Source organism: Cetorhinus maximus, chromosome 6, assembly GCF_964194155.1.
Source record: "Cetorhinus maximus chromosome 6, sCetMax3.hap1.1, whole genome shotgun sequence".
Lineage (NCBI taxonomy): Eukaryota > Metazoa > Chordata > Chondrichthyes > Lamniformes > Cetorhinidae > Cetorhinus > Cetorhinus maximus.
In genome coordinates this window covers 95117859-95142937 of record NC_135884.1, presented here as the reverse complement: position 1 = coordinate 95142937, position 25079 = coordinate 95117859, and the positions used below count along the sequence as shown (strand labels likewise).

The 25079-nt window shown below is 39.6% G+C and overlaps 1 protein-coding gene across 1 annotated transcript in view; it reads right to left on the bottom strand.

The window, feature by feature from the left end:
- Positions 1-1488: 1488 nt before the first annotated feature.
- Positions 1489-25079, bottom strand: part of fa2h (fatty acid 2-hydroxylase) — a 106500-nt gene continuing 82909 nt past the window's right edge. Inside the window, exons 3-7 of the mRNA XM_078544108.1 lie at positions 22671-22813; positions 10538-10644; positions 9700-9872; positions 5804-6056; positions 1489-4146 (exon numbers count right to left, since the gene is read on the bottom strand). Of these exons, the coding sequence (XP_078400234.1) occupies positions 4067-4146; positions 5804-6056; positions 9700-9872; positions 10538-10644; positions 22671-22813 (756 nt within the window). The 3' untranslated portion in view covers positions 1489-4066. The remainder of the gene's footprint in view (positions 4147-5803; positions 6057-9699; positions 9873-10537; positions 10645-22670; positions 22814-25079) is intronic.

The following is a 25079-nucleotide window of genomic DNA, read 5'->3' as shown; positions in this document are numbered from 1 at the left end:
CTAATGGATAGACAAAGTGGGGAAGATGGTGGCGTAGTGGTAATTTCACTGGACTAGTAAACTCGGGCTAATGCTTTGGGGATACAGGTTCAAATCCCATTATGGCGTCATTTGAATTCAGTTAATAAACCTGGAATTGAAAGCTAGTCTCAGTAATGATGACCGTGACAACTATTGTCGTAAAAACCCATCTGGTTCACTAATGTCCCTTTAAGGACAGAAATCTGCTGTCCTTACCTGGTCTGGCCTACATGTGACTCCAGGCCCACAGCAACGTGGTTGACTCTTAACTACCTTCTGAAACAGCCCGAGCAAAGCCACTCAGTTCAATGGGGCAACAAATGCTGGCCTTGCTGGCGACACCTGCATCCCATGAAAGAATAATAAAGAAAATTCTGAAAATACTCAGATCAGACCGTATCTACAGAGAGAGAGAGAAAGAAAGTGTCATGTTTCAGGTTGACGACCTTCCTTTATAATTGACCCATCACAAGGAGTCTTTTCAATGTTTATCTAATTATGCAACCGCTATTAATTATGCAATCTCTCTCACCCTCAAGTAGGAAATGCATTTTCTAACCCCGTGGTCAGATACCAAATTTTAGGAGCTGTCTCCACAATTTAGCAATCACTATCGAGACTCAGTTTAGCCAGTTCCCGGTCACGATGAGTTCACATTCCAGGCGGCACGGGCAAGGCTCAAACATGAACTGTGGCAGCAGTTTTAATTGCTGATGCCAAGTAAAAAGTTTCCATTTTAGTAAACAAACTGCCTTTCATTAGCTCTACAATGGCTAATAGCAGCAGTCAGCTTGGTTTACTTTCATAGGTGAGGTTTGTGAAAGTGGAAAATTAGTCCTTTGCCAGGTTTAATCATTGTCCACTCTTTGAACATTCTACTCATTGCTTTCTCCTTGAAAGGTTTTGTAACCTCAGCTTCCACTCCAATACACAATAGCCACCTCAAATGGTTCTTCAGCATGATGCCCAACAAGGAAGCATCAGCTGTGCAAATCAACATAGGGGGGGAAAAAACCTAAGCCCTCCTGTATTGTGACATGAAGCAGAGTGCTCAAGGCCACATGTTGATACTAAACTCCTGTCATTCAATTAGTTTTCCATATATATAAAAAACAATTTTCAAGCACGATTGTCACCAAATTTCCCCATCCACTTTTCGTGGGAACGGTCTGGAGAAAAAGTAAAAAAGGCAACATTTAATACTCACCTGGAGATTAAAGCAGGACAAATTAATCTCCAAGAGAGCAGTTTTGTCTTCCAACTTGGAAGTTGAACAAATAGATCTCAAAACTGGAGGCACTAGGCTATAACGCTTCTAATTGTTAATACTGCTCCAAAAGACAAATTTATTAAACAGCTAAATGGAAATGAATTGCAGTCTGACAACTCAGTGCTTGGTAGGTTAATTAGTTTTATAGTCACAAGTCAGCATTCTGCAACAAAACTCTTTATAGGCCTCAATTTAGCTCATTTTATAAACTAGAAATTTATTAACACTCAAGTCAATCATAAAAAGCAATTTGATACAATGCTGCAGATATAAATTCATTAACATTTCACAGGATTCTACATTTGGATTTACTGGAGCAATGCTATACATGGGGTACATTCCACTCTGCAATTTCAACGTAGTTTCACAGAACCCCAACAGTAGCATTTGAGTGAGACAGTTTTACCATATCCCTCGGTTACCGAGTTCATAATTGCTTGTAAAAGCTCACATATATCCACAACACACCAGGTCTAGTACACATTTCAGTAATGCCCAATTGCACCTCTACATTTTAGATTCTGTTTTACATGACATTCTACATGTGAGGAACAATTTTATTCCCAAGATCAGAATTGAGATAAGAGCATTACATAAAAGGAAGAGAGATGGATTGATTGGTTTTAGATTGCTAATCCTTCAGTTTAATTTTTCCTTCAAGGAAACTGGCAATTAATTTGTGTTTCATATTTTAGCTTTGTCAGTGATGGTAATTAAACTACAGCTTAATGTTACAGCAAGCAATTAACAGCAGGCACTGGTCCACCATAGCTGACACTTATTTTGCAAAGTAAATTAGATAGCTGCCAGATCTAAGAGCCTGATTAGAGTTTGAACAGATCATTTAGGTTTTTTTAAATTACTTAAATGTGCCAATGGTTCTAAGAATTAACTCAAAGAACTTAGTTTCTAAACTGAAAACCACTGGTGCACAAAAATGTACACAATAAATTGATGTATAGGTGCAGTATAAAAGTAATGCCTTATATACTTCAAAGCTTTGGTGTATATATATATATATATATATATATATAAAAAAACTCCTAATGCATTTTGATCGACAGGCATATCCCAGCAATTGTGGTGACTGACTGTTTATTCACAGCTGGGTAAGGCTTGAAAACAGTTACATCATTTCTGATTCTGGAATTAGGTCAAAAAAACCTGTGGCATTATTAGAATGCTAGTCAGAAGGAATTAAAAACAAATATATTGCTTGGGAAGAGAATTTGGACAAAAAAAAACTGCTTTCAAAATATACAGACCTTTATTTACAAATTACATTTCAGCTTATATAGACTCTCTTAAGCATTCACAAATGTGTCAAAACAGTAAAAATGAAATTTCTTTAACTGCATAGTTAAGCCAGCATACTGTCCCAGAAAGTAGTGGAACTAGTCAGCCCAAGGTTATATTCATAATATAGTCAGTGCCCAAAGCATACAAGTTTCTAACGTTAAGAGGAACAAGCTTCATTAAAGCCAGAGTTTGGGGCTGGGATCGGTTTGGGGGTGGGGGTCTGTCCAACAACATCCTGCACCAAAAATCTAAAATTCTTTTAGTGCATGATAGTAACAGACTAGATACTAAACAGATAATGCTTCCAGCACCCATAACCTACATTTTCCCTCCAACCTTCATTGCTAAAAACTTTCTTCGGCTGGTTATGAACTTCCAACTGCCTACGTTGTTCTGTGAATTGACAGGTAAAACCACCAACTTTATAATAGTGCAACACAAACCCCTTACCCACAAGACTAGCAGAATCAAAAATCACAATACCAGCTCTTCAACAAGTTTCATTCCAATTTTGTTTAAGGTTTTGTAACAATGCATTTTTAATTTCCTTAAAAGGTGGAGAAAGGGGCAAGTTCTCTTTACAGCCCATATTTATATTAAACACTGGTGAATATAAAGCAGTTGCCCTTTCAAAAAGCATGATGGGGTATACAAGTATCTGACATTTAAAGATGAGAATTAAATGCAGAATGATTGACAGATGCAGTTTAGGTGCTGGAGGGATTTGACTAGAACCTAGTTGGAAGTATGTAAAGCAATGTCACATTATAACCTGAACTTCCAAGGTTCTGCAGAACAGCAGCCAGTTTGGATACCACATTACTTGGAAGGGAATAGCAGGATACTTGATATTAAAAAATCCCAAACTGTACCCTACATTAAAGGAAAGATTTTTGTGAAGACAAAGCTTTAATTGGAGCTGAAAGTACAGATATTTTCCTGAAATTAAAGTGGTAAAATATAAAGAAAAGAAAGTTAAAACTTTGGAATGAGGGTTTCATTGTTCCTCACATTTGCCAACATGGAAATTAACAATACAAGTAAAACCTGAATGATAAATTAAATTGTGCAGCTTCATTTCCCTTTTTTCCCCAAATATTCTTTCTTAATAACCAAAAACTGCATAAAATACGAAAACCCAAACTTTAGTGTTAATACTTCCTACAATACACAACCGCTTTGATAAGATTTATAGACATCAAGATCCAAAAAAATATACATTTAACAATTAATAAATATTGATCAACAGGCAACAGCTCCCAGAGATCAGGCACTTTTGTTAGAAAACATTGGGATATTATATTTGGACAATTCAGAAAGCAGAGAAGCTCTTTTGCCTTCTCCAAGTGTAGAAGGAATCCTACATGTAGACTTGGACCTGGCCATATGTAGGAATATATCTGGATAGGAGATGCTCAAGTGGCTGGCTGATTGACAAGGCATTATCAGTGTGGATTTGGAGACCAATTGTAGACATCAGTGATTCTTCTCGAATGTTTCTTCTGGAATTACAGTATGGAATGGGTAGTCCCAAAACCGGCTAGTAATCCCAAATCCTAAATGGGAGAGGAGAAATAAATGCTACAGGTTAGAAATTGCATCATATTTAATAAATTCCAAGTTAAACTTTAATGGAATATGTGACAAACACAAATGAAGAATGGCATTCAGTCTTAATGACTGGAAGGTTCCAGGCTAATTTCCTGGTCTATGTTCATCTTAGCTGGGATCATCAATTAGAGTTAAAAACTACTGCGGATGCTGGAAATCCAAAACAAAAACAGAATTACCTGGAAAAACTCAGCAGGTCTGGCAGCATCGGCGGAGAAGAAATCAGTTAACGTTTCGAGCCTTCATGGTTCTGCCGAAGGGCCATGAAGGCTCGAAACGTTAACTGATTTCTTCTCCGCCGATGCTGCCAGACCTGCTGAGTTTTTCCAGGTAATTCTGTTTTTGTCATCAATTAGAGTGTTTCCCTGGACTTTATGGTGAGGGAAAAGCTGGGATTCCTACCCTTGATTACTTTTCCTGTGACCACCCCACCACCTCCCACAATAAAAAGTACACATGCCTTTTAGAAAATCACAACTTGATCAGGTTTGGCCATGACATGCATCTCTTCCCTGCTTCTGCCCCTACCCCCAACTCAAATAACTTGCAGCCATTCAATGTCCAGGTTGACACATGAATAGTGGCCACTTGTAGTTGGCATGGTTTGAAAAATCACTGCACATGTTCTCAGCATCTTGGAAATGCTTGCCAAAATAAACCCTCACCCTCCAGGGGAAAGGCAGGATATCTTTTTGAATATCTCATTAAGTTAAGTGTACAAGATCAGGATAGGGAGCCCAGTTTTTTTGGTCGGTGTTGAAAATAAAACCCTCAAAATAAAAGACTTTAAAAAATTGCTGGACAGCAAGACACCAAAAGCAACCCAGGAATATCAAGCTTAGAAACAGTTTGATAATTTGGAAGGGTAGGGCCTCCCATAAATGACACCTTTCATGGGATTTTCAACTGCAACATTGAATTCATAGAAATCTAGGTAATATAGTACGAGATCATCTAAAATTGGGACGATGCAGCACTGCCATAGCAGAACACAAGCAGCTTTTACTCTGAAGTTTTCTATACCTAATATTGACAGTGGGTATGAACATTGGCTTCCAAAAGTACAAATGAGTAGCATTTTCCAGCACTGCCATCTATTTGATGGGAAGGATTTGCATTACAGAACATGTAACACAGTGGCCCAGATACTATCAGCATTCACTTGTACCTCACAAACTGACAGCAAACTTTGAGGGGTGTTAGGCGGGGAAATATTGTCCAGAACATCTGGGAGGAACTCCCAGCTCCTCAACTTATGCCGACGGTACTGTTGATGCCTATTTGAACCATCAGAACAGGCCACTGTCTCTTCAGAATACATAGTTCCTTCAAGTACTGCATGAAAATACTAGCATAAATTATAGGTTCAAATTTCGAGTGCAGTTTCAACCTACAAATAGATGTGCACAGTTTAAAATAAATTTTGTACTTTTAAGGGCAAATAAACTACTCAGCTTGGGGCTTTTCTCATATTCCTGCAAGCAGCAGACAAACAATTGATTAGTTGGGCACAAGTGGGGGGCAAAAGAACCATGCAATAATTTGTTAATTCTGCTGTTTCCAATATTAAATATAAAGATGCCAAAAACTAATTGTATATACCTAATCTTTGGTGTTCAAAATGATGTTTAACATGGTATGCTTTAAGTCCATAGAGGTAGCTGCCCTTCTTTGGTGATCCATAATGTAGATAATAATGTATCATATCATAGACAACATAGCCACATAGACCTCCAACAAAGATAGACATGCCAACTGCTCCTGGAGCAAGCAAGTGGAAAGCAGCAAAAAATAACACTACAACGAGTGATGCTGGAACAGGCGGGAAGACCAAACGTGAACCATCAAATGGAGACTGCAGAGAGGAGAGAGAATACATTTAAATCTTTACACGGCAAGTTTCCTTAGATGCATAAAATTCATGGAATATAAACCTTTTAACTTTCAACTTGCAGCACTAATTTGTATGTTGTTAAATTAAGAGTAATATAACTGCACAGATAGTTTTCAGCATCAAGAGCAAGTCAAACATGCAAGTTTCACATCTTTAAAAAGGGCAGGAGGAAGGACTTACCAGAATTCAAAACCTGGGTTGTAATATTTACTTTGTGCTGTAATTGGAGTTTGGTTGCGGGGGGTGGTGTAAAGAAAAAGGAAAGAAATTTGCAAAATAGTGAAATCCTTGATACACGAAAGTTTTTTTTGCCTTTCTAGAATAGTGTCCCACTCTCAAAACTACAGTTTGGGATGGTGGAAATTTTTGATCAGACAAGTAAATAAAAGCTTCTTTGCATTACAGAAAGAAGCTTATGAGAGAGAGAGAGAGAGCAAGAGAACTCCATTTAAAAAATAAAATTTTGGTCAAACTGGTTATCAACTATCTAAAATGTCCGGGCCACGGTATGGTGGGATCGGCATCCGAGCTGCACAAGTGCTTTCTGTGATGTATTGTACACCACGGTAACAGAGCATGGTGTAAGTCTAAGTCCAAAACAGCGGATCACTAATTTAGTGATTTCTGTTTCCAACTTGCACATTTAAAAAAAAACAAATTGTTTGATGGTAGGAACAATTTCTACTGAAACTCTCTACATGTTTTTATGCCACAACTTTCAGGACCAAGTAATTTCCCCTTGAGTTTAATATTGATCCACTTAGCTTTGGAAGGCAGAAATCACTTTGACCCAAAGCCTGTTTCAGTATCTCACACAAATCAACAGAACCATGTGATCATCACCAGTCCCATACTGCAGATACCCTGCTTACAGTCTCCCGCTGTGAATTGCAGTGCAAGTTCTGATTAAACAGCAAGGAAATAACTTGCTACAATTGTTGATAACATTCTCAAAACACTGCAGATAGAATAAGGAAGATCTTCTAAAGAAAAAATTCCTCCACACAGCTTTGGCACTACTTCAAAATATGATCAATACTTTAGGTGGGTAGGGAAATTACAGGTTAATTCTGATTGTATGTTACACTCAACTTCAAGGATTCATCATCACATGGCAGAGATTACAGCAGAGTGAAAAGGAATCTACTCGAGTGGAATGAACTTGCATAATCTTGTGAAACTAGCTTGTAACCAAGTTGTTTATTCTGGTTTGCCCATAGGGTCACCTAAACTTTTATCAAATAAAGCAGATAATGGCCATGCTTTATGTGGGTCTTTCTTCCATTAATGAGCATCAAGTCTAAGCACTGAATTGCCATGGAATCTCAGAAACATGGTGCATGGAGACTTCTTGTATCAAATATATTTTATCCAATAATTTCACATGGCCAGTTGTAACCCTCTCCAAATACGAAGTATGATGGTCCTACCATAAGATGTTAAAAGCTCACCAACCTGACAATCTGAAATTAAACTCAAACACAATGAATGCAAATTTCAGTAGGCCCCACAAACCATAACACTGGGGAGCAGAGGGACTGATGCACCACCAATGCTGCTGGAACTGATTAAGGAACATTAAGTATGACAAAAGTGCTGTTAAAAACTCAGCAGGTCTGGCAGCATCTGTGGAGAGAGAAACAGAGTTAACATTGAGTCCAATATGACTCTTTTCTTTGGAAGAGTCATCATATTGGAATCAAAATGTTAACTGTTTCTCTCTCCACAGATGCTGCCAGGCCTGTTGAGTTTTTCACAGCACTCTATTTCAGATCTCCAGCATTGCAGTTTTTTGCTTTTATTAAGTATGACACTGTTTAGGGCTTCTCACAATTAAAGAGAGTCATTTTAAATTCTGCTGATAGTATAAAATAGTATAAAATGGGTGATATTAGACTACGTTGCTCACGGTTTTCATATCCTTTGATTTCAATCGAAACAAAAACTGGGATAGGTGTATAATGGCCATCAGGTTTGAAATCACAAATTGTATTCGATCACCAAAAGTTAAAATTCTTAGACATAACAGCAAACCATGTGCCAAAAGACTTAGGAAGCCTTAAAATATGAACACAGGAGTCTAGAAAAGGAAACAGAAATATAACTGCTGATTGGAGAATAAAACACTTCCCTGGAGTGAGATCTCAGAGTTTCAGAATTTTGAACCAGATGCTTGTTCATTGTCCTCTAGTCACAAAGACGTGATAGTTTTATTAGGATGTGGGAGAATAAATGACAACAGTAGAATGATGGACTAAAAATAGCAGATGACACTTTGATCATGATCCCATCTCAAATAGTATAATTATGAAAACCCTGTATGCAGGAAATGCCATTTACACAAATGTCACGGCCAGCAGCAGGTATGGAGTGGAATAAAGCTGCCTGTGACAGCACTGAATTAGGCAGTCAAGGTTCAGAAGAGAACCACTGGCTGATAGCTTTCAAAAGTATCAGCTCAAAACTATATTGAGCTTTCAACAACTTTAAAGGATTTTGACAATTTGAGAAGTCAATACTCTTGTATGCACAGTATTCAGGACTACTTCTGACTGGAGACAAGGAATTTGAGGATGCTGTTCAAAATGAGACCAAATACAATGGTAGAAACCATCTGATCACAATGGCAATGCAAAACCGTTTCTTAAGAGAGTTGCCTAGAATGTTAAATATACATTGAAGTTTGCTTTTATTTGACAACATTCTTTCACAATCACTTAAATGTTAGCCATTAGTCAAAACATTAAGTGTACATAGACAAAAAATCTTTCCGTTATAGTAAATAAAACGTGCACAATACTACAATTAACCATGTCACTGCACCAGATGCACTATATCACAGGACTACTATTAAGCTTATAAGTAGGGCTGCTCTCTTGAAATGCATCAAATTTCTTCAGATTTGGCAAACCTAGTCAAGTGACTCTAGTGAATACTTTAAAAGCATGTAGATACAATTCAGAGCAGGAAGGACAGAAGCATGCTGGCTATTTTGTGCACCTCTAATTATGGGAAAATATTTGAAGACTGCTTAATTTGTGGTTTCATATAAAACATACCGAATAAAAAGAAACTGTACAATTTATTTACAATAGAAAAATTGGGATACCACGAGCTATGTGAAACATGCACCCTCCTTAGAATTGTCACAATGGTAATGCAGGAGAATTGCTGCTTCCTCCCAAGCTTTATATTTTGTCAACCAGTTTAAGTAGATGTCAGCATAAGAGAGTATATAGCATACAAACTGCAAGGATGGACTCATCACGTGTGTCACCAAGTGATTTGAAAGGCAAAATGCTAGTTAGGGATCGTGATTTGTTAATTACGAAAAAACTGCACCCTTATGAAACAGAGATGAGTGAAGCGCCCTATAAAAAATGTCTTACTACAGCAATGTGAATAAGATGTCATGAGCCGTTTCAGCAATGAAAGTGAGATTTATAAACTACCTGTGCATTTACTAAGGAAAAAATTTAAGATGCAATGTCAAATTGAAAATTCAAAAAGTGACTTAAGAATTAGAATCGGAATTTCATGATGAAAATCAAACTGTAGCAGCCTTACTTATAACTTCAAGTCATGTAAGAGTCTATCCATTCACCTTGTGGTGCTGCCCATGAAGCATGAAGTGAAGAGTGATGAGATAGTAATTGCTGGCTGGCGGTTTCATATGGAAAAGGTATCGATGGATCAGATACTCAACCAGGGACCAGAGAAACATTCCAAGTAAGAATAAAAAGGGGAAGCAGTACTTGTGGACGGGAATGAAGTATTCTATGGAAAGAGAAACCATTAATGAATCATTATTCTTCATCTTACAGTTTTCAGTCACTGTTGCACTTTTCCATATTCAAACTACCCACATTAAGCAGGACTAGGTTACTCTATAATTGATATTCTATTAAAGTTTAGAAACTTTGGAATGCTCCAAGTTCCTGCTGTGTTTCCTTATATCAGTAATGAAAATGTACATGGAGGACATTTTCACTCTGCTCTTCTCCTCTTCCACCCCCCCCTCTCCCACCCCACTCAATCCTGCAGCACCAATTCTTGGTCAAGAGAAATTGGCGGGCAGCTGCCAACACTGCTTTGTAATTAGATAAAGTGCACAAATAGATGTGCATCAATTCATTTGTCCTTGGAACTTTTCCCTCCTTGCTGAGGATCATTCAATTTTAGCACTAAGCTCTGTGCACAGCAAATTCTCCAAGGCTTCAGCATAAATATCTGCACTTCTTTTCTGTGGGAAGATAGCAATGCACGATTTAGATTTGTAAATGCCCGCAGCCTACCAAACATAATTTTAGAATCTATGTTGCTTCATTAGTAATTGCCTCTGAAGGGGAAGGTGAGAAGCTATCAATAGTTGACCAAGCATCATTAAGCATAACTCTGTTACACAACTGTGGTTACTTGCTATTCAGAAACTGCTGGAATACCTGTTGTAATGGATGCGAAAAGTCGAGTGTTGCCTTGGGCCAGCTCAGTGTAGCTGTACCAACTAAAGAAAATCACAATAGGAGTCCAAACCAAAGGTACCATATACCTGCAGAGAGAGAGCGCAAGCACAGAATGAAAACAATCTTTAGCAAGCAATTAGTGTTGAACTGTAAGTGAAATGGACCCAATACAGATGGTATTGTGTGTGGGGCATGCTAGGTTACCCATGGCACATCTCCCTCATTTTACTGGATGTACGTCAACCTCCACACATAAAGGCATGCATAATATCCAAGGACATGGTATCTTTAATAGATTCCAGTCAAAAAGAGCTACCTTGGTCAGGTGCTTTCCCCGTTAATAATGTATGACAGCTAACGTGAATCATACCATAATTCTTTGACTGGAGGTTGGAATGCAATGCAGGGGCACTGATCACCAAGCTCCAGGTTGTGACATGAGAACACAGAAGCTTTGAATATTGTTCAATCTCCACAATGAATGTGTCTTAAGTAGCAATGGAACTTATCCTTATACATCCAACTACCACATACAAATGCAATCGTGTCATTGGGATTTCTGTAACATACAACGATAGTCTAAAACTCCTCAATTGAATTGATTTAGAACATGATATTCTCAAGGAACACAAGAGACCTTTAGGTCTAGAAATTCTCCATCTTTTGCATAGATTACATATCTGCCTCACTATAACTTACAATCCTTTCTTCCTCTTCAGGCCCAACTGTCTCCTGAGCCCTCTTGTACCATTAAGTCATTTACAACTTTCAGTTGATTCGAAAATTTATGCCCAATTCACCACCTTTCTAGCTACTGACTTTCTAGCCCAACCTTCATATTGGAATCAATTGTAAAGTCTTGATCAATGCCAGTCAATTCCCTTCATAATATTAATAGCTTTTTGAAATCTAAGGGAATTGAACAAGCTTTTTTAATCTTCCATCGCAGCTTACATGCCAGATAACCAGAATCATGATTGCTGCTTACCCATGTACCCGCTCACCCCTGTACCCGCAAGGCGATAAATATTATTCTGCTCATTACACAGAGCCAGGATTGCAGACAGTTCCAAATACCTGACCAGTGTCTCGTGCAGAAACAATACAACTTCATTTGATTTGTGCTGTCCTCCACTAATGCAGCCAGATACCTTCAATGCCATTTTACCACAATTAAGCATTGTGTCAACTGCTGTGACGAATGATGGACACCTAGAACATCATAAGCAGATCTCTGCTCTTAAGTTGACTGAGATGCTATGCATCAAACATTTACTGTTTTTTTTTTAAATTCAGGTTTCTACGTCTATTGCTTTTATTAGCATTAGCAGTTTTCTGAAATATCTGTTATAGTCTCTAACTCTCTTCCAAACAGGATTCTATACAGTACAATACTCTTCTGGTTCCTTTGTCATGTTGAATTATGTCTGCTACATATCTGGCTAATAACTAAGTTGTATTTGAACTGAAAGGCATGCTTGACCCCTACCAGATCAGACTAAAACCTAAACTGTATCAAGTTAGTTGGTATATATGATTGAGAGTGAAGGGAGTTTTCGAACCTTTATGTAATATAACTGAAGAGGCCAATAACATGCAAAATCTTAGATAAGAATGACTTCACTTTTGTCACACATTACCTTCAAGGACTGGTAATCATTCAGAAAACACAACTGCACTTTCCAACTTCAGGCTGCCAGACCAGGGCCATAACGTTTATCACCTCAAATTACTCTAAGCTATTGCTGTACAGAAAGCATCATGTCAAACATTCTGCATTTTGGGGACAAAAATCATAGGACTTAAAGAATTGGCTCAATTTTTTTTCCAGTAGCTCCTGCATCAAGTTAACAATTATGATCTGTTTAGCCAGAGGCTTACGGGAAGCTTTCTTTATATAACAAATACTTGATTGCACTGTTGAAATGTAATGCGTTTATTTAAGTGCTAAAACTGTGTGTGCAAGAAAGTGAACTTCCTTTTTTTTTATAAACAAAAGCAGCATATGGTATGAAGCAAGATTTGGGCCACTTGTTTCTTTTGAATCACAATCAATTTTGAAAAAATGAGATGTGACCTTATGAGCAAAAGTAGATAAACCATGATGAAAATAAACTCGTGAGCCTAGAATGACCTTGAAATGTGAATTTACCCTGTATTTGTGGGAACTGAATTAAATGGGAAGATTGACTGATTTTTCTCCCAAGAGTCTCGAATAAACACTTTGATAGGATCTTTATCAGACTGATAATTGGACCAAGGTTGATGTTATTGCCTCTGAAATCCAATACTTGACAACACCAGGGGGAAAGAAAAACCATTCCTGGGCTGAGCAGCTGTATAACTGAAGACTGAACACTCAGCCATCTCTTCTCAAATCTGTACATTTTGACTTAGTACTAATTTTTTTTAATAAAGCGTTCCAAAGTTGGTCCCCCATTTTCCTGACCCACATTTGGGGGAGGGCTTCTTGGAAGTTGAACTTGAGATTGAGCAAAGCCAATCCTGTCTGAAGGAACCAAACCCACCATGACGGGGTCCATCAGGTGAGATTGGACCAGGCTTCTGAAAATCATGAAAAGGTGCAAACAAGTGTTGGATCAACAGAAAAGATCCTGGTTAATCAATACAGATTTTAATCAAATGCCATTAACTGAAGGATACTCACATGATCTGCCAGAAAATATGGCTGATACTTAGAACACTAAAATACACCATTCCTCAGCAGAAGTTGCACCAACAGCTTTAGAAGACAACCTACAGTCAAAAAAAAACTCAAATTGCCCAATGATAGAATTGAAGTGCAAAATCTCCATGGGTCAGGGGGCTGGGTGAGTAACACTTTGCCCATATATACAAACAACAGGAGTGGAAAAGAACAAAGATGCAACTCAGGATAACAAGGAAGACCACCTGATCAAGATTATCCCACATGGCAGCAATATTCAAGGAGCAATGACTACTGATGCTTCTTGCCTTGTTGGACAACAGAACTTTCATTTGTATGTGACATTGCCATGCTTAAGTCAATTTTAATTTCCCTTAACAGCAACGGATTGTTAAATATGTTTATATGAAATGTTTATGACAACCTAACCACTTGGGAACTGTATTGCACATGAATGCAGAGAAACCCCTTTGATAACAATAAAAGCTAGTTTCCTTTGGATCAAAAATTGAATTCGCTACAGGTTAAGTCATGTAAACACTATTAGTTGATCATTTGTTTTATTCACATTTGGCTAATTATTTTTCACAATAGTTAAGCCCATTGTCAGATTTGCTTCTCTTTGGGGATTCAACAAGATAAATTACAACTGCAAACAGGTGGGATTGGAGGGAGAAGGCAAGAAAGGAGTCTTTACTACAGTGCTGACATTCTCTACTATAAAAGAAATTAAGATTTGGTCAGGAGGTTTTGTTGTTCTGGGTAAATGGGTCTTTTTTTGGGTTGGCGACATGTGACCAGTGGAGTGCCACAGGGATCAGTGCTGGAGTTGCAAATATTTACAATTTATATCAATGACTTGGATGAGGGGACCGAATGTATGGTTGCTAAATTTGCTACTGACACAAAGATAGGTAGGATACTAAGTTGTAGAGAGGACACAACCTATGTCCTTTGCAGATTCCTTAAATGAGTGGGCAAAAATTTGGCAGATGGAGTATAATGTGGGAAAATGTGAATATGTCCACTTTGGCAGGAAGAATAGAAAAGCAGCATATTATTTAAATAGAGAGAGACTGTAACACAGAGAGATCTTGGGGTCCTGGTATACGAATCAGGAGAAATTAATATGCAGGGATTTTTGCTACAGTTGTATAGGATGTTGGTGAGACCACATCTAGAGTATTGTGTACCATTTTTGTCTCCTTATTTAAGGAAAGGTATAAATGCATTTGACGGAGTGCAACTGGTACAGACTGGAATTACTGAGAGTTTGGTAAGTAAGGGAGTTCAGTGAGGAGGGGAGGGAGGTGTTCTTTTCTTGTTCTTTCTCAGCCTCTAGGAGACCAGGGGCAGAATTTTTCCGTTGGCAAGCTGGGGGTGGGGCTTGCTCGCTGACGCGAAAATGACGCGGGATGACGTCGGGGAGAACCCCTGACGTCATCCGCCCCATTTAAATTTTCAGGAAGGCGGGGGCACGGCGAGATCAGCTGTCTGTCTGCCGACCTGTCAATGGCCAATTGAGGCCATTGACAGGATAGTTAAAACAATTAAAGGCCCTGCCCGTCCAACCTTAAGGTTGGCGGGCAGGCCAGGAGCCCCAGCAGGCTTCTCAAAAAACATGAAACCTCATCCACTGGCGGGATGGGGTTTCATGCCTGTTTTTAAAAACCTTAATAAAGTTTCTGTGATATTTATTAACATGCCACATCTCGTGAGACATTGTCACATGAGGGGGACATGTTAATGATTTTTTTATTTTTCTATTTTTAAACTTTCAAAAACATTCAGTGCTCTCCCTGAGGCAGCACTTAGTCTCAGGGAGATGTGCGCTCCGAAGCCTGGAGCTCAAGGTTCTGCTGCTTCTGACACTTGCGCTTCCTGTCGGGTGGCCTGCTGGGTGGGCCTTAATTGGCCCGCCCACTTAAAATGGCGGCGGGGCCTGTTTCGGCAGTGGCGATTGGCTGCCCGTCTGCGGGCAAAATTCTGCCCCATGAGTTAAAATGCGCAAGAGGCTGAGTTTAAAAATGTCCGAGAGTGACATCATAGGAAAAATAAATTTAGTGGTTGGTGAAAAACTGCTGTTAGGGAGGGTCTTCAAGTAGCTGAAAATTAGAAAAATATATTCTTTTTAAAATAAGTAGCTACTTATATTTAAGAAACACAAGCAATAGAGAAGTAAAGTCAAGTCAATGTCAGGTAGAATAAAGTTGTACACCTAAACCAAAGTAAACTAAAGTTAACAGAAAGGAAGTAAATTGAAGCCATGGCAGGTCAGTTCAGTAATGTGGAATGTGTGTCCTTGTGATGTGTGGGAAGTAATGGACGCTACCAGTGTCCTAGGCAACCACATGTACAGCAAGTGTCACCAGCAGCAGAACCTTGAGCTCCAGGCTTCGGAGCTTGAGTGGCAACTGGAGTCACTGTGGCGCATCCGGGAGGCTGAAATCTATGTGGATAGCACATTCAGAGATGTGGTCACACCACAGCTTAGGAGTATGGAGGCAGAAAGGGAATGAGTCACCGACAGGCAGTCCAAGAGAGCCAGGTAGGTAGTGAGAGTCTCCTGGGGTCCCGCTCACCAATCGGTTTTCCATTTTGGATATTGGTGAAGGCATTGGTTCCTCAGAGGAGTGCAGTCAGAGCCAAGTTTGTAGCACCACGGGTGGCTCTGCAGTACAGGATGGGAGGAAGAGCAGTAATCAAAGGCGATTCATTAGTTACAGGAACAGACAAGTGCTTCTGCAGCCATAGACGTGACTCCAGGATGGTATGTTGCCTCTCTGGCATCAGGGTCAAGGATGTCACGGAGCGGCTGCAGAGCATTCTTATGGGGGGAGGGTGCTCAGCCAGAGGTCACGGCTCACATTGGTACCAAAGACTTATGGTGGGAATGGGATGAGGTCCTGAAAGCAGATGTCAGGGAGCTAGGAAGGAGATTGAAAAGCAGGACCTCTAAAGCAGTACCTCAGGACTACTCCCAGTCCCACATGCAAGTGAGTATAAAAATAGGAGAATTGAGTGCACGTGGCTGGAAAGCTGATGTAGGAGGGAGGGTATCAGATTTGAGGCATTGGGACTGGTTCTGGGGAAGGTGGGATCTGTTCAAGCCGGACAGTCTACACCGGACTGGGGTGAATATCCTCGCAGGGAGATTTGCTAGTGCAATTTGTGGGGGGAGGGGGTGTTAAACTAGATAGGCAGGGGGATAGGAATCTGAGGGCAAAGTCAGAGCAGGGAATGGGAGGTGGAGAATTAGTGAGTGACTCTGAAAGACAGAAGCAGCACAGATTTAAAAAAAAGTGTGCAGTACAAGAATTTGGTAGTGCTAAAAAGGTATATATGTAAATGTAGCAAATAAAGCTGATGAGTTGAGGGCATAGATAGACACATGGCAGCATGATATCATCGCTAAAACTTGGCTTACAGAGGGGCAAAAACTGGCAGCTCAACATCCCTGGATATAGAGTTTTCAGACAGGATAGGGAGGGGGATAAAAATAGAGGGGGTGTAGCATTATTGGTTAAAGAATCAATTATAGCTCCGAGGAGGGATGATATACTAAATGAAACATCAAATGAGGCTGTATGGGTTAAGCTCAGAAATAAGAAAGGGGCAGCCACACTGCTAGGAGTGTACTATAGACCCCCAAATAGTGGAAGGGAGTTACAAGAGCAAATATGTAGGCTAATTTCTGAGTGCAAAAAAATTGGACAGTAATAGTTAGGGATTTCAGCTACCCCAATATCAATTGGATTACAAAGAGTGTGAAGGGCAGAAAATTCTTGAACTGCATTCAAGAGAATCTTTTCAGCCAGCAAGTAACAACCCCAACGAGAGGGGGCACAATTCTAGATTTAGTCTTAGGAAATGAAGCTTGGTAAGTGGATGAAGTAGCAGTGAGGGACCATTTTGAAGATAGCAACCATAATACAGTTAGATTTAGCACCATTACGGAAAAGGACAAGGATAGGACAGGAGTGAAAGTTCTAAATTGGAAGATGACAAATTTTACAAAACTGAAAGGTGAACTGGTGAAAGTGAACTGGATACAGCTACTAGAAGAAAAGCAGTGCCAAATCAGTTGGAGGCATTCAAAAGTGAGATTCTACAGGCAGAGTGTAGACATGTCTCCTCAAAGAAAAAGGGTGGTACTGCCAAATGTAGAGCCACCTGGTTATCTTACCCTGTATGTTTCCGGATAAAGCAGAAAAAGAAAGCTTATGACAGTCGCAAAATGCTTATTACTGTAGAAAGCCTAGGAGTATAGGAAGTACAGGGGTGAAGTAAAAAAGGAAATTAGGAAAGCAAAGAGTAGATACGAAAAATGTTGGCAGGTAAAATCAAAGAAAACCCAAAGATGTTTTACCAGTACATTAAGAGCAGGAGAATAACTAATGAAAGATTAGGGCCTATCAGAGGTATACATGATAACTTGTCCATTGATGCTGAAGGTGTGGGCAGGGTTCTCAATGAGTATTTTGTCTCCATCTTCACTAAGGAGAGGGATGATGCAGACATTCTGGTTAAAGAGGAATGTGAAATATTAGATACAATAAGCATAATGAGAAAGGATGTGCTGGAGGCACTGAAATCATTGAAGGTGGATAAATCACCAGGGCCAGATGGAATGTATCCCAGGCTGTTAAAGGAAGCCAGGGATGCTCTGATCATTTTCCAATCCTCACTAGGCACAGGCAAGGTACCAGACGATTGGAGGTCTGCAAATGTTGTACCATTATTTAAAAAGGGCGTGAGGGATAGGCCAGGAAATTATATTCCGGTCAGTCTGACTTCCGTGGTGGGCAAGTTATTGGAGTTAATTATGAGAGATAGGATAAACTGTTACTTAGAAAGATACGGATTGATCAGGGATAGTCGGCGTGGTTTTGTTAGGGGAGGTCATGTCTTGCTAAGTTGACAGAACTTTTTGAGGAAGTAATGAGGAGGATTGATGAGCACAGTGCAGTGGATGTTGTCTACATGGGTTTTAGTAAGGCGTTTGACAAGGTCCAACATGGCAGACTGGTCAGAAAAGTGAGATCCCATGGGATACAGGGGAAGGTGGTGGGTTGGTCCAAAATTGACTCAGCAACAAGAACAAAGGGAAATGGTCGATGGGTGTTTTTGCGAATGGAAAGTGGTTTCCAGTGGTGTTCCACAGGGTTCAGTGTTGGGGCCCTTGCTGTTTGTTGTACATATTAAATGATTTGGACATAAATGTGGGAGGTATGATTGGGAAATTTGCAGACGACACAAAAATTGGTGTAGTTGATAGTGAAGAGGATAGCTGTCGACTCCAGAATGATACCAATTGTTTAGTCGAGTGGATAGAAAATTGGCAAATGGAATTCAATCCAGAAAGGTGTGAGGTAATGCATTTGGGGAGGGCAAACAAAGCAAGGGGATACTCAATAAACAGGAGGATATTGATAGGGGTTGAGGAAGTGAAAGACCTTGGAGTGCATGTCCATAGGTCATGGATAAGATGGAGGTGGTGGTAAAGAAAGCATATGGAACACTTTCCTTTGTTGAACAAAGTATTAAATACAAAAGCTGGGATGTAATGATGGGACTGTATAAAACATTGGTTAAACCACAGCTGGAATTATGTACACTGTTCTGGTCACCACATTAGAGGAAGGACATAATTGCTCTGGAGGGAGTACAGGGGAGATTTACAAGCAAGTTGCCAGGCTGAAAATTGCAGCTATGAAGAAAGGTTGAATAGGCTAGGGATATTTTCCTTAGAACAGAAGAGGCTGAGTGGTGACCTAACTAAGGTATATAAAATTATGATGAGCCTAGATAGGGTAGACAAGAAAGACCTGTTTCCCCTAGCTGAGGGGTCAAATACTAGGGGGCATAGATTTAAGGTGATTGGTAGAAGGATTAGAGGGGACATGAAGAAACACTTTTTCACCCAGAGGGTGGTGGGCATCTGGAATTCACTGCCTAAATTGGTGGATGAGGCCGAAACATTCAACTCATTTAAAACGTACCTAGATTTTTTTTTCGTGTATCTGAAATGCAGTAACCTGAAAGGCTACAGGCCAGGTGCTGGAAAATGGGGTTAAAAATTCTCTTTTCTGGCCAGCACAGACATGATGGGCTGAATGGCCTCTTTCTGTGCCATAAATTTTGTATAGTTCTATGGTTCTAATTAGTTCAGGGAAGATTTACCTGGGATGGCGGGGGTCGGGGGGGGTATTTTACAAGGAAAGGTTGGGCAGGATTGGTCTGTATCCATTGGAGTTTAGAAGGTTGAGAGGTGATCTTATTGAAACAAGCAAGACCCTGAGGGTACTTGACAAGGTGGATGCTGAAAGGATGTTTTCCCTTGTGGGAGAGACTAGAACTAGGGGACCCAGTTTAAAAACAAGTGGACTCCCATTTAAGACAGAGGTGAGGATAATTTTTTTCTGAGGATTGTGAATGTTTGGAATTCTCTTCCTTAAGAGACCGGTGGAGACAGGGTCAATGAATATTTTTAAGGCAGAGGTAAATAGATTCTTGTCTAACAAGGGAGTCAAAGGTTAATGGGGATAGGCGGAATGTGGAGTTGAGGCCCCAATCAGATCAGCCATGATCTTACTGAACGGCAGAGCAGGCTCGAGGGGTTGAATGGCCTACTTCTGCTCCTAATCCATATGTATGTTCACATGCTCCTGGATTTTTAAAAAAAGTGAATCTATTAAGGAGGAGTGTGTAAAATAGGCCATTTACCCAACTTCATGACTTGGGCAATGAGTAACAGACAGTAGGCCCACACTATATAGAATATCATGACTCACCTCCACTGCACGCCATTTTAAAAAATCAGTGATTGGTACAGAACTCATTATGGCTTATGACCCTTTAAAATCAGACTTTGTACTAGAACAAATTTTATATTAGTTAACAGATATTACCTTCCATCACAGTACACTGCAGTACAAATGTGACATTTCCTTTATGAAGAGACATGCTTTTAAAATTGGAAGAGCATGCTACAGACTGCCTTATATTAAAAAAAATTGCACTGCGTTTGAATGTGAGAAAATTAAGAACATAATGCTTTAAGTATTCAGATTAATGGGAACATGTCAATCTGGGATATATCCTAATGGGGAAAACTGGTATTTTATGTAGTAAGGGAAGAACAAAATGGTAACTTGGTAGTTTAGTTTTCAGTCAGCTATGCAATAGATTCATTACGGACTTTGGCAGATGCAAAATGTACACTCCTCTATGAAATATTTTGGGAGCCCTATGGAAGCCAATGGAAGATTGAATAAAGCATCCTTCAATCAGTTTATTTGCGAGCCAACAAACATGGCTCATTTATCTCGGGTCACAATTATCAAAATATTATTGTGAGGTGCCACTTCGTACAGCCAACTGTTGTCTATATTTAAAGATCACAAGTATAATGATTCTATTGCCGGGAATTTCATAAATAGGTATAGCTACCATAAATGTGAAATTTTGCAAAGTCTTTCTATATGATAATCCAATAGATCTGACTTCAAGGAGCTCACCCACAGCCTTTCATTAGCCTGTATAAACCGTATTTGGGCACTTTCCACAACAGCTTCAAAGTACTATTAAATGCTTTTGTAGTATGCAATTGGAACTAGTAGAAAAGTGAATAGTAATCAGTTGAATTAATATTATGAAGAATCCAATGATCACTTAAAATGAAATTCTCAGATGTATAACAGTACATGCAATGTTTCAATAAATTTAACCATTCCTGATTTTGATTATAAATTACACACACATCCATCATTGTTCAATTACCCATAGGCCAATCGACAGGGTGAGGGGCAAAAATAGAAGAGACATAAAATATTAAATAGCTATAATAACTTCCATAACAATATGGTTTCTGCTCAAAAAGCCAATTCCAAAAATCCCAGATTCATTTCTTAGCACTTACACCAGATGCACGCACCAGAAGTATCACCAATGCTCGCACTGATGGCTAATCATGAGAAAATAGTGGGCTACATGGCGTGGTTTTAGAGCACTCAATAATCAACAGCTTATGCTGTAGCAATTTTCCATTTGAGAAAAGTGTTTCTGCAAAATAGTAGCAATGTTTCCATTGGACTTCATCCTTGATTACTCTATTAGGTACACATTTGATGTGGTGGAAGATACAGGGCTATCCAGAGCGATCAGGGTAGTGAGATTATTTTTGGATTAATCTAGCAAAGATCCAGCAAAGACCAAATGGACTGAGTGGCTTCCCAAAGTACTATAATCTTGTTTGATTTTACATATGGGGAATTAGTGGAATATTCTTTAGTCAGAAATGGATCACATGAGAAAATTGCATTTTCAAATAAAGACTATCCTGGTATTATGTATGTTTAGGCCCAGCCATCTTCAGCTGCTTCATCAATGGCCTCTAATCTATAAAGGTCAGAAGTGGGGGATGTTTGCTGATAAATCACAAATGGTACAGAACACCACGCAATCGCCAGATACTGAAACAGTCCTTGTCCATATTTGGCAAGACCTGGACAATATCCAGGCTTGGGCTGATAAGTGACAAGTAATATTTGCATCACACAAGTGCCAGGCAATGACCATCTCCAACAAACATGAATCTAACCATCTCCCCACGACATTCACTGGCATTGCCATTGCTGAGTCTCCCATCAACATCATCCTGGGGATTACCATTGACTAGAAACTGAACCAGTGCATAAATACTGTCTCTACAACAGCAGGTCAGAGGCTAGGAATACTGCACCAAGTAACTCACCTCCCGTCACCCCACAGCCTCTCCACCATCTACAAGGCACAAGTCAGGAGTGTGTTGAAATACTCACTTGCCTGGATGAGCGAGGATCCAACAATGATCAAGAAGCACGACACTCCCCCATCCAGGAAAAAGCAGCCTACTTTATTGGCACCCCATCCACCACCATAAACATATAACTCCCTCCGTCACAAGCACAGTGGCAGCAGTGTGCACCACATATTAGATGCACTGAAGCTACTTGCTAAACCTCCTTAGACAGCACCTTCCAAACTCACGTCCTCTACCACATAGAAGGACAAGGGCAGTGGACACATGGGAGCACCACCACCTGCCCTCCAAGCCACACACCATCCAGACTTGAAGCTATAATTATTGCTCTTTCATTGTCACTGGGTGAAAATCTTGGAACACCCTATCAGAACTGTGGGTATACCTACATGGACATAGACTGCAGCCATTTGAGAAGGCAGCTCACTACCACCTTCAAGGGCAACTAGGGATGGGCAACAAATGCCCTTTGCCAGAGACGCCCACATCCCACAAAATATAAAATGTAACTCCCAGTTTTCTATTTTGATCCAGTTTTCTGGAATAAAGGGTTTCATCCAAAATTATATCCAAACCTCCTCTTCAGTTAAATTACACGGTATTTCATGAAATAGAGGCATACAACTATTTCAGTTCCTTACCAGGCTGTTTTTGAGCAGGCTTCTACAAAATCAGAATAGAAGAGGCGGATGGGTCGATCTACTGGTTGATGTACCCATTCATCATACTTCTCACGCAAATGCCCAACTTGCCACAGCAGTGGTTTATTCCAGTCTACCAAATCCTAGAGGGTTAGAATCAGAGAGATGCACCGTATTAACACTTTGCTAGCATTATAAATGAAAAATTAGCAAGTTGGCATTAAGGTTAATCCTGCCAGGAGTCAATTTTAAGTCAACACTGCCTTGTTGTCTTATTGACTAAAAACTGATTTCTGCCTCCTATTTTTGATAGGAAAGTTTACGTGATTGAATTCAAAACATATAACAATGCCCCAGAATAAAAGCGAAACCGATGAACTTTGGTCACTTTCGATTCAAGTGTACCAGCGATAAATTAACCCAGTGATTGACAAATCTAGTTTAAATCAAATACAGGTACCTGACTCCATATCTGGGGAGCTCAGGACTGGATGTGTGCTGGATTTGGGGATTTTACAGGTTTTGAGTCCTTGGCCTAGTATGTATTTATAATACATGGAACAAAAAAAGGGTTTTATTCAAATTGCTACCCAGCTCGCTAGCTTCGAATGTAGCAAGTTTTTGGGTCCTTCTGGATTTTGGGGTGCTGGAGAAGGGGCCCAGTACCTTTGTGTGCAAGTATCAGTAATAGGACAACCAAATTTGGAGGCACTATTGGGATACCCAGCCTTAAACCAAAACTGACTTAATGAACTTCATGAATCCCACTGGCCCATCACTTTCTAATTGGCTCAACAAATTCTAAACAGCAGAGATAAGATTGGCTTTTTCAGGTCATGTTTTACAACTCAATACTATATAAAGCTTTTACAATATTTTTAATCCTCTGCGCACAATGGAAACAGTTACCATCACTTTCACAAGCGTTTTACTTAAAAGAAACACTTCTCAATCTTAGCTTGCACTGAACAAATGCTCAGATTTTAATTTCAGGTTACAATCATCGGAACTCTTTGAACAATATCATCTTAGCGTCATTCTCTATAGTTGATTCATGAACATGTGCAAAGACTGGCAAGTACAGATTATTCAATAAAGTATATTGATATTATGTAGAATAATGTAAGTAGAGGAGCTAGAGTGCTGTATGGCTGTTAGGTTAAAAGCACTTCACACTCAGATGGTCAGGCCATCAGCACTCTCTTCACCTACAGTAAAAATTGTTATTTTTCCCCTTATGTTGGTATTCTTGCAAGTGTCCTGATGAGTGCAAGATAAAAAGCTTAGACATGCCTCTTTTTTTCATCAATACTCAGATGTTATTAGGTAGGCTGTTCATAACGGCAGCAGTGAGCAAGGCAATGGAGTATCAATTGCTGAATCGATTCCTTTGATGAATTGGGAATAAATCCTTTTGCAGGATAAAGATCAGAAGAAATGAGGAATTAAAGGCTACAGTGAAATGTAATGAGCACTTGTGCATAGGAAACATCCAGAGTGTTCTAAACCCTAAAACAGATGATAGCAGCTGATTTACAAATTGTTGCATCATATACAAAGATACTGGCATACAGGGTAAAATAGTTATCAGATAAGCAGAGGGGACTCTAGTGTCCTTAAGGAACTCTGACTCAATATCGAGTGATGGAGAGAAGCCACCTCACTAGACTTGACAGGTTCTGTGTCTGTGAGCATCTGTCCTATGTCTGAGCATTTGACATCAGCCTCAGACACTGCATGTAATGGACTGCATAATGCATTTATTTTAAAAATGTATTAATTGGATGTCACTAGAATTCCAGATCATTGAATCTGCATTAAAAGCATTCTAAAAACCTAAAATAATTGGGGTGCTAAAACTACCTTGTCTTTACATAAATTGCACTGCTTACTATAGCCTTTCCCTGCAAACATGGGTGACAAAATGAACACTTCCAGAAACCAAATTGCTGAGAAAAAAAAATTCCAGAAGACACTCAGTTCAACAAGTCACTTAGTGCACCACAAACCAAACATATTTCTGTAAATTCTCAATATGGTTTCTCTCAAATGAACTCAGCACATCACAAGATCACAGGAGTTGCACAACATGCATCACACAACATGGTACAGCAAATGAAATCCAGGGTTACCATTAAGGTGATTAAAAAAGTGGACAAGTAACAATTGGCAGCTAACAATACAGGTTTCTCTGTCCAGAATAGAGAAATAAGGAAAATCATGGAAAATGCAGCTAGTGCATTGTCAATACATTAACTAACCTGGCAAGTGTCAACATTCCAGGGCACAACACAAGATCTTAGTCATGCCTTCAGGGGAATATTTGGAATTTTCCCATGATGGACAAACTGAATGACAAGTTGCCCCATGGCATACATTCCAACATTTCAGCAAAACCCACCTTGATAG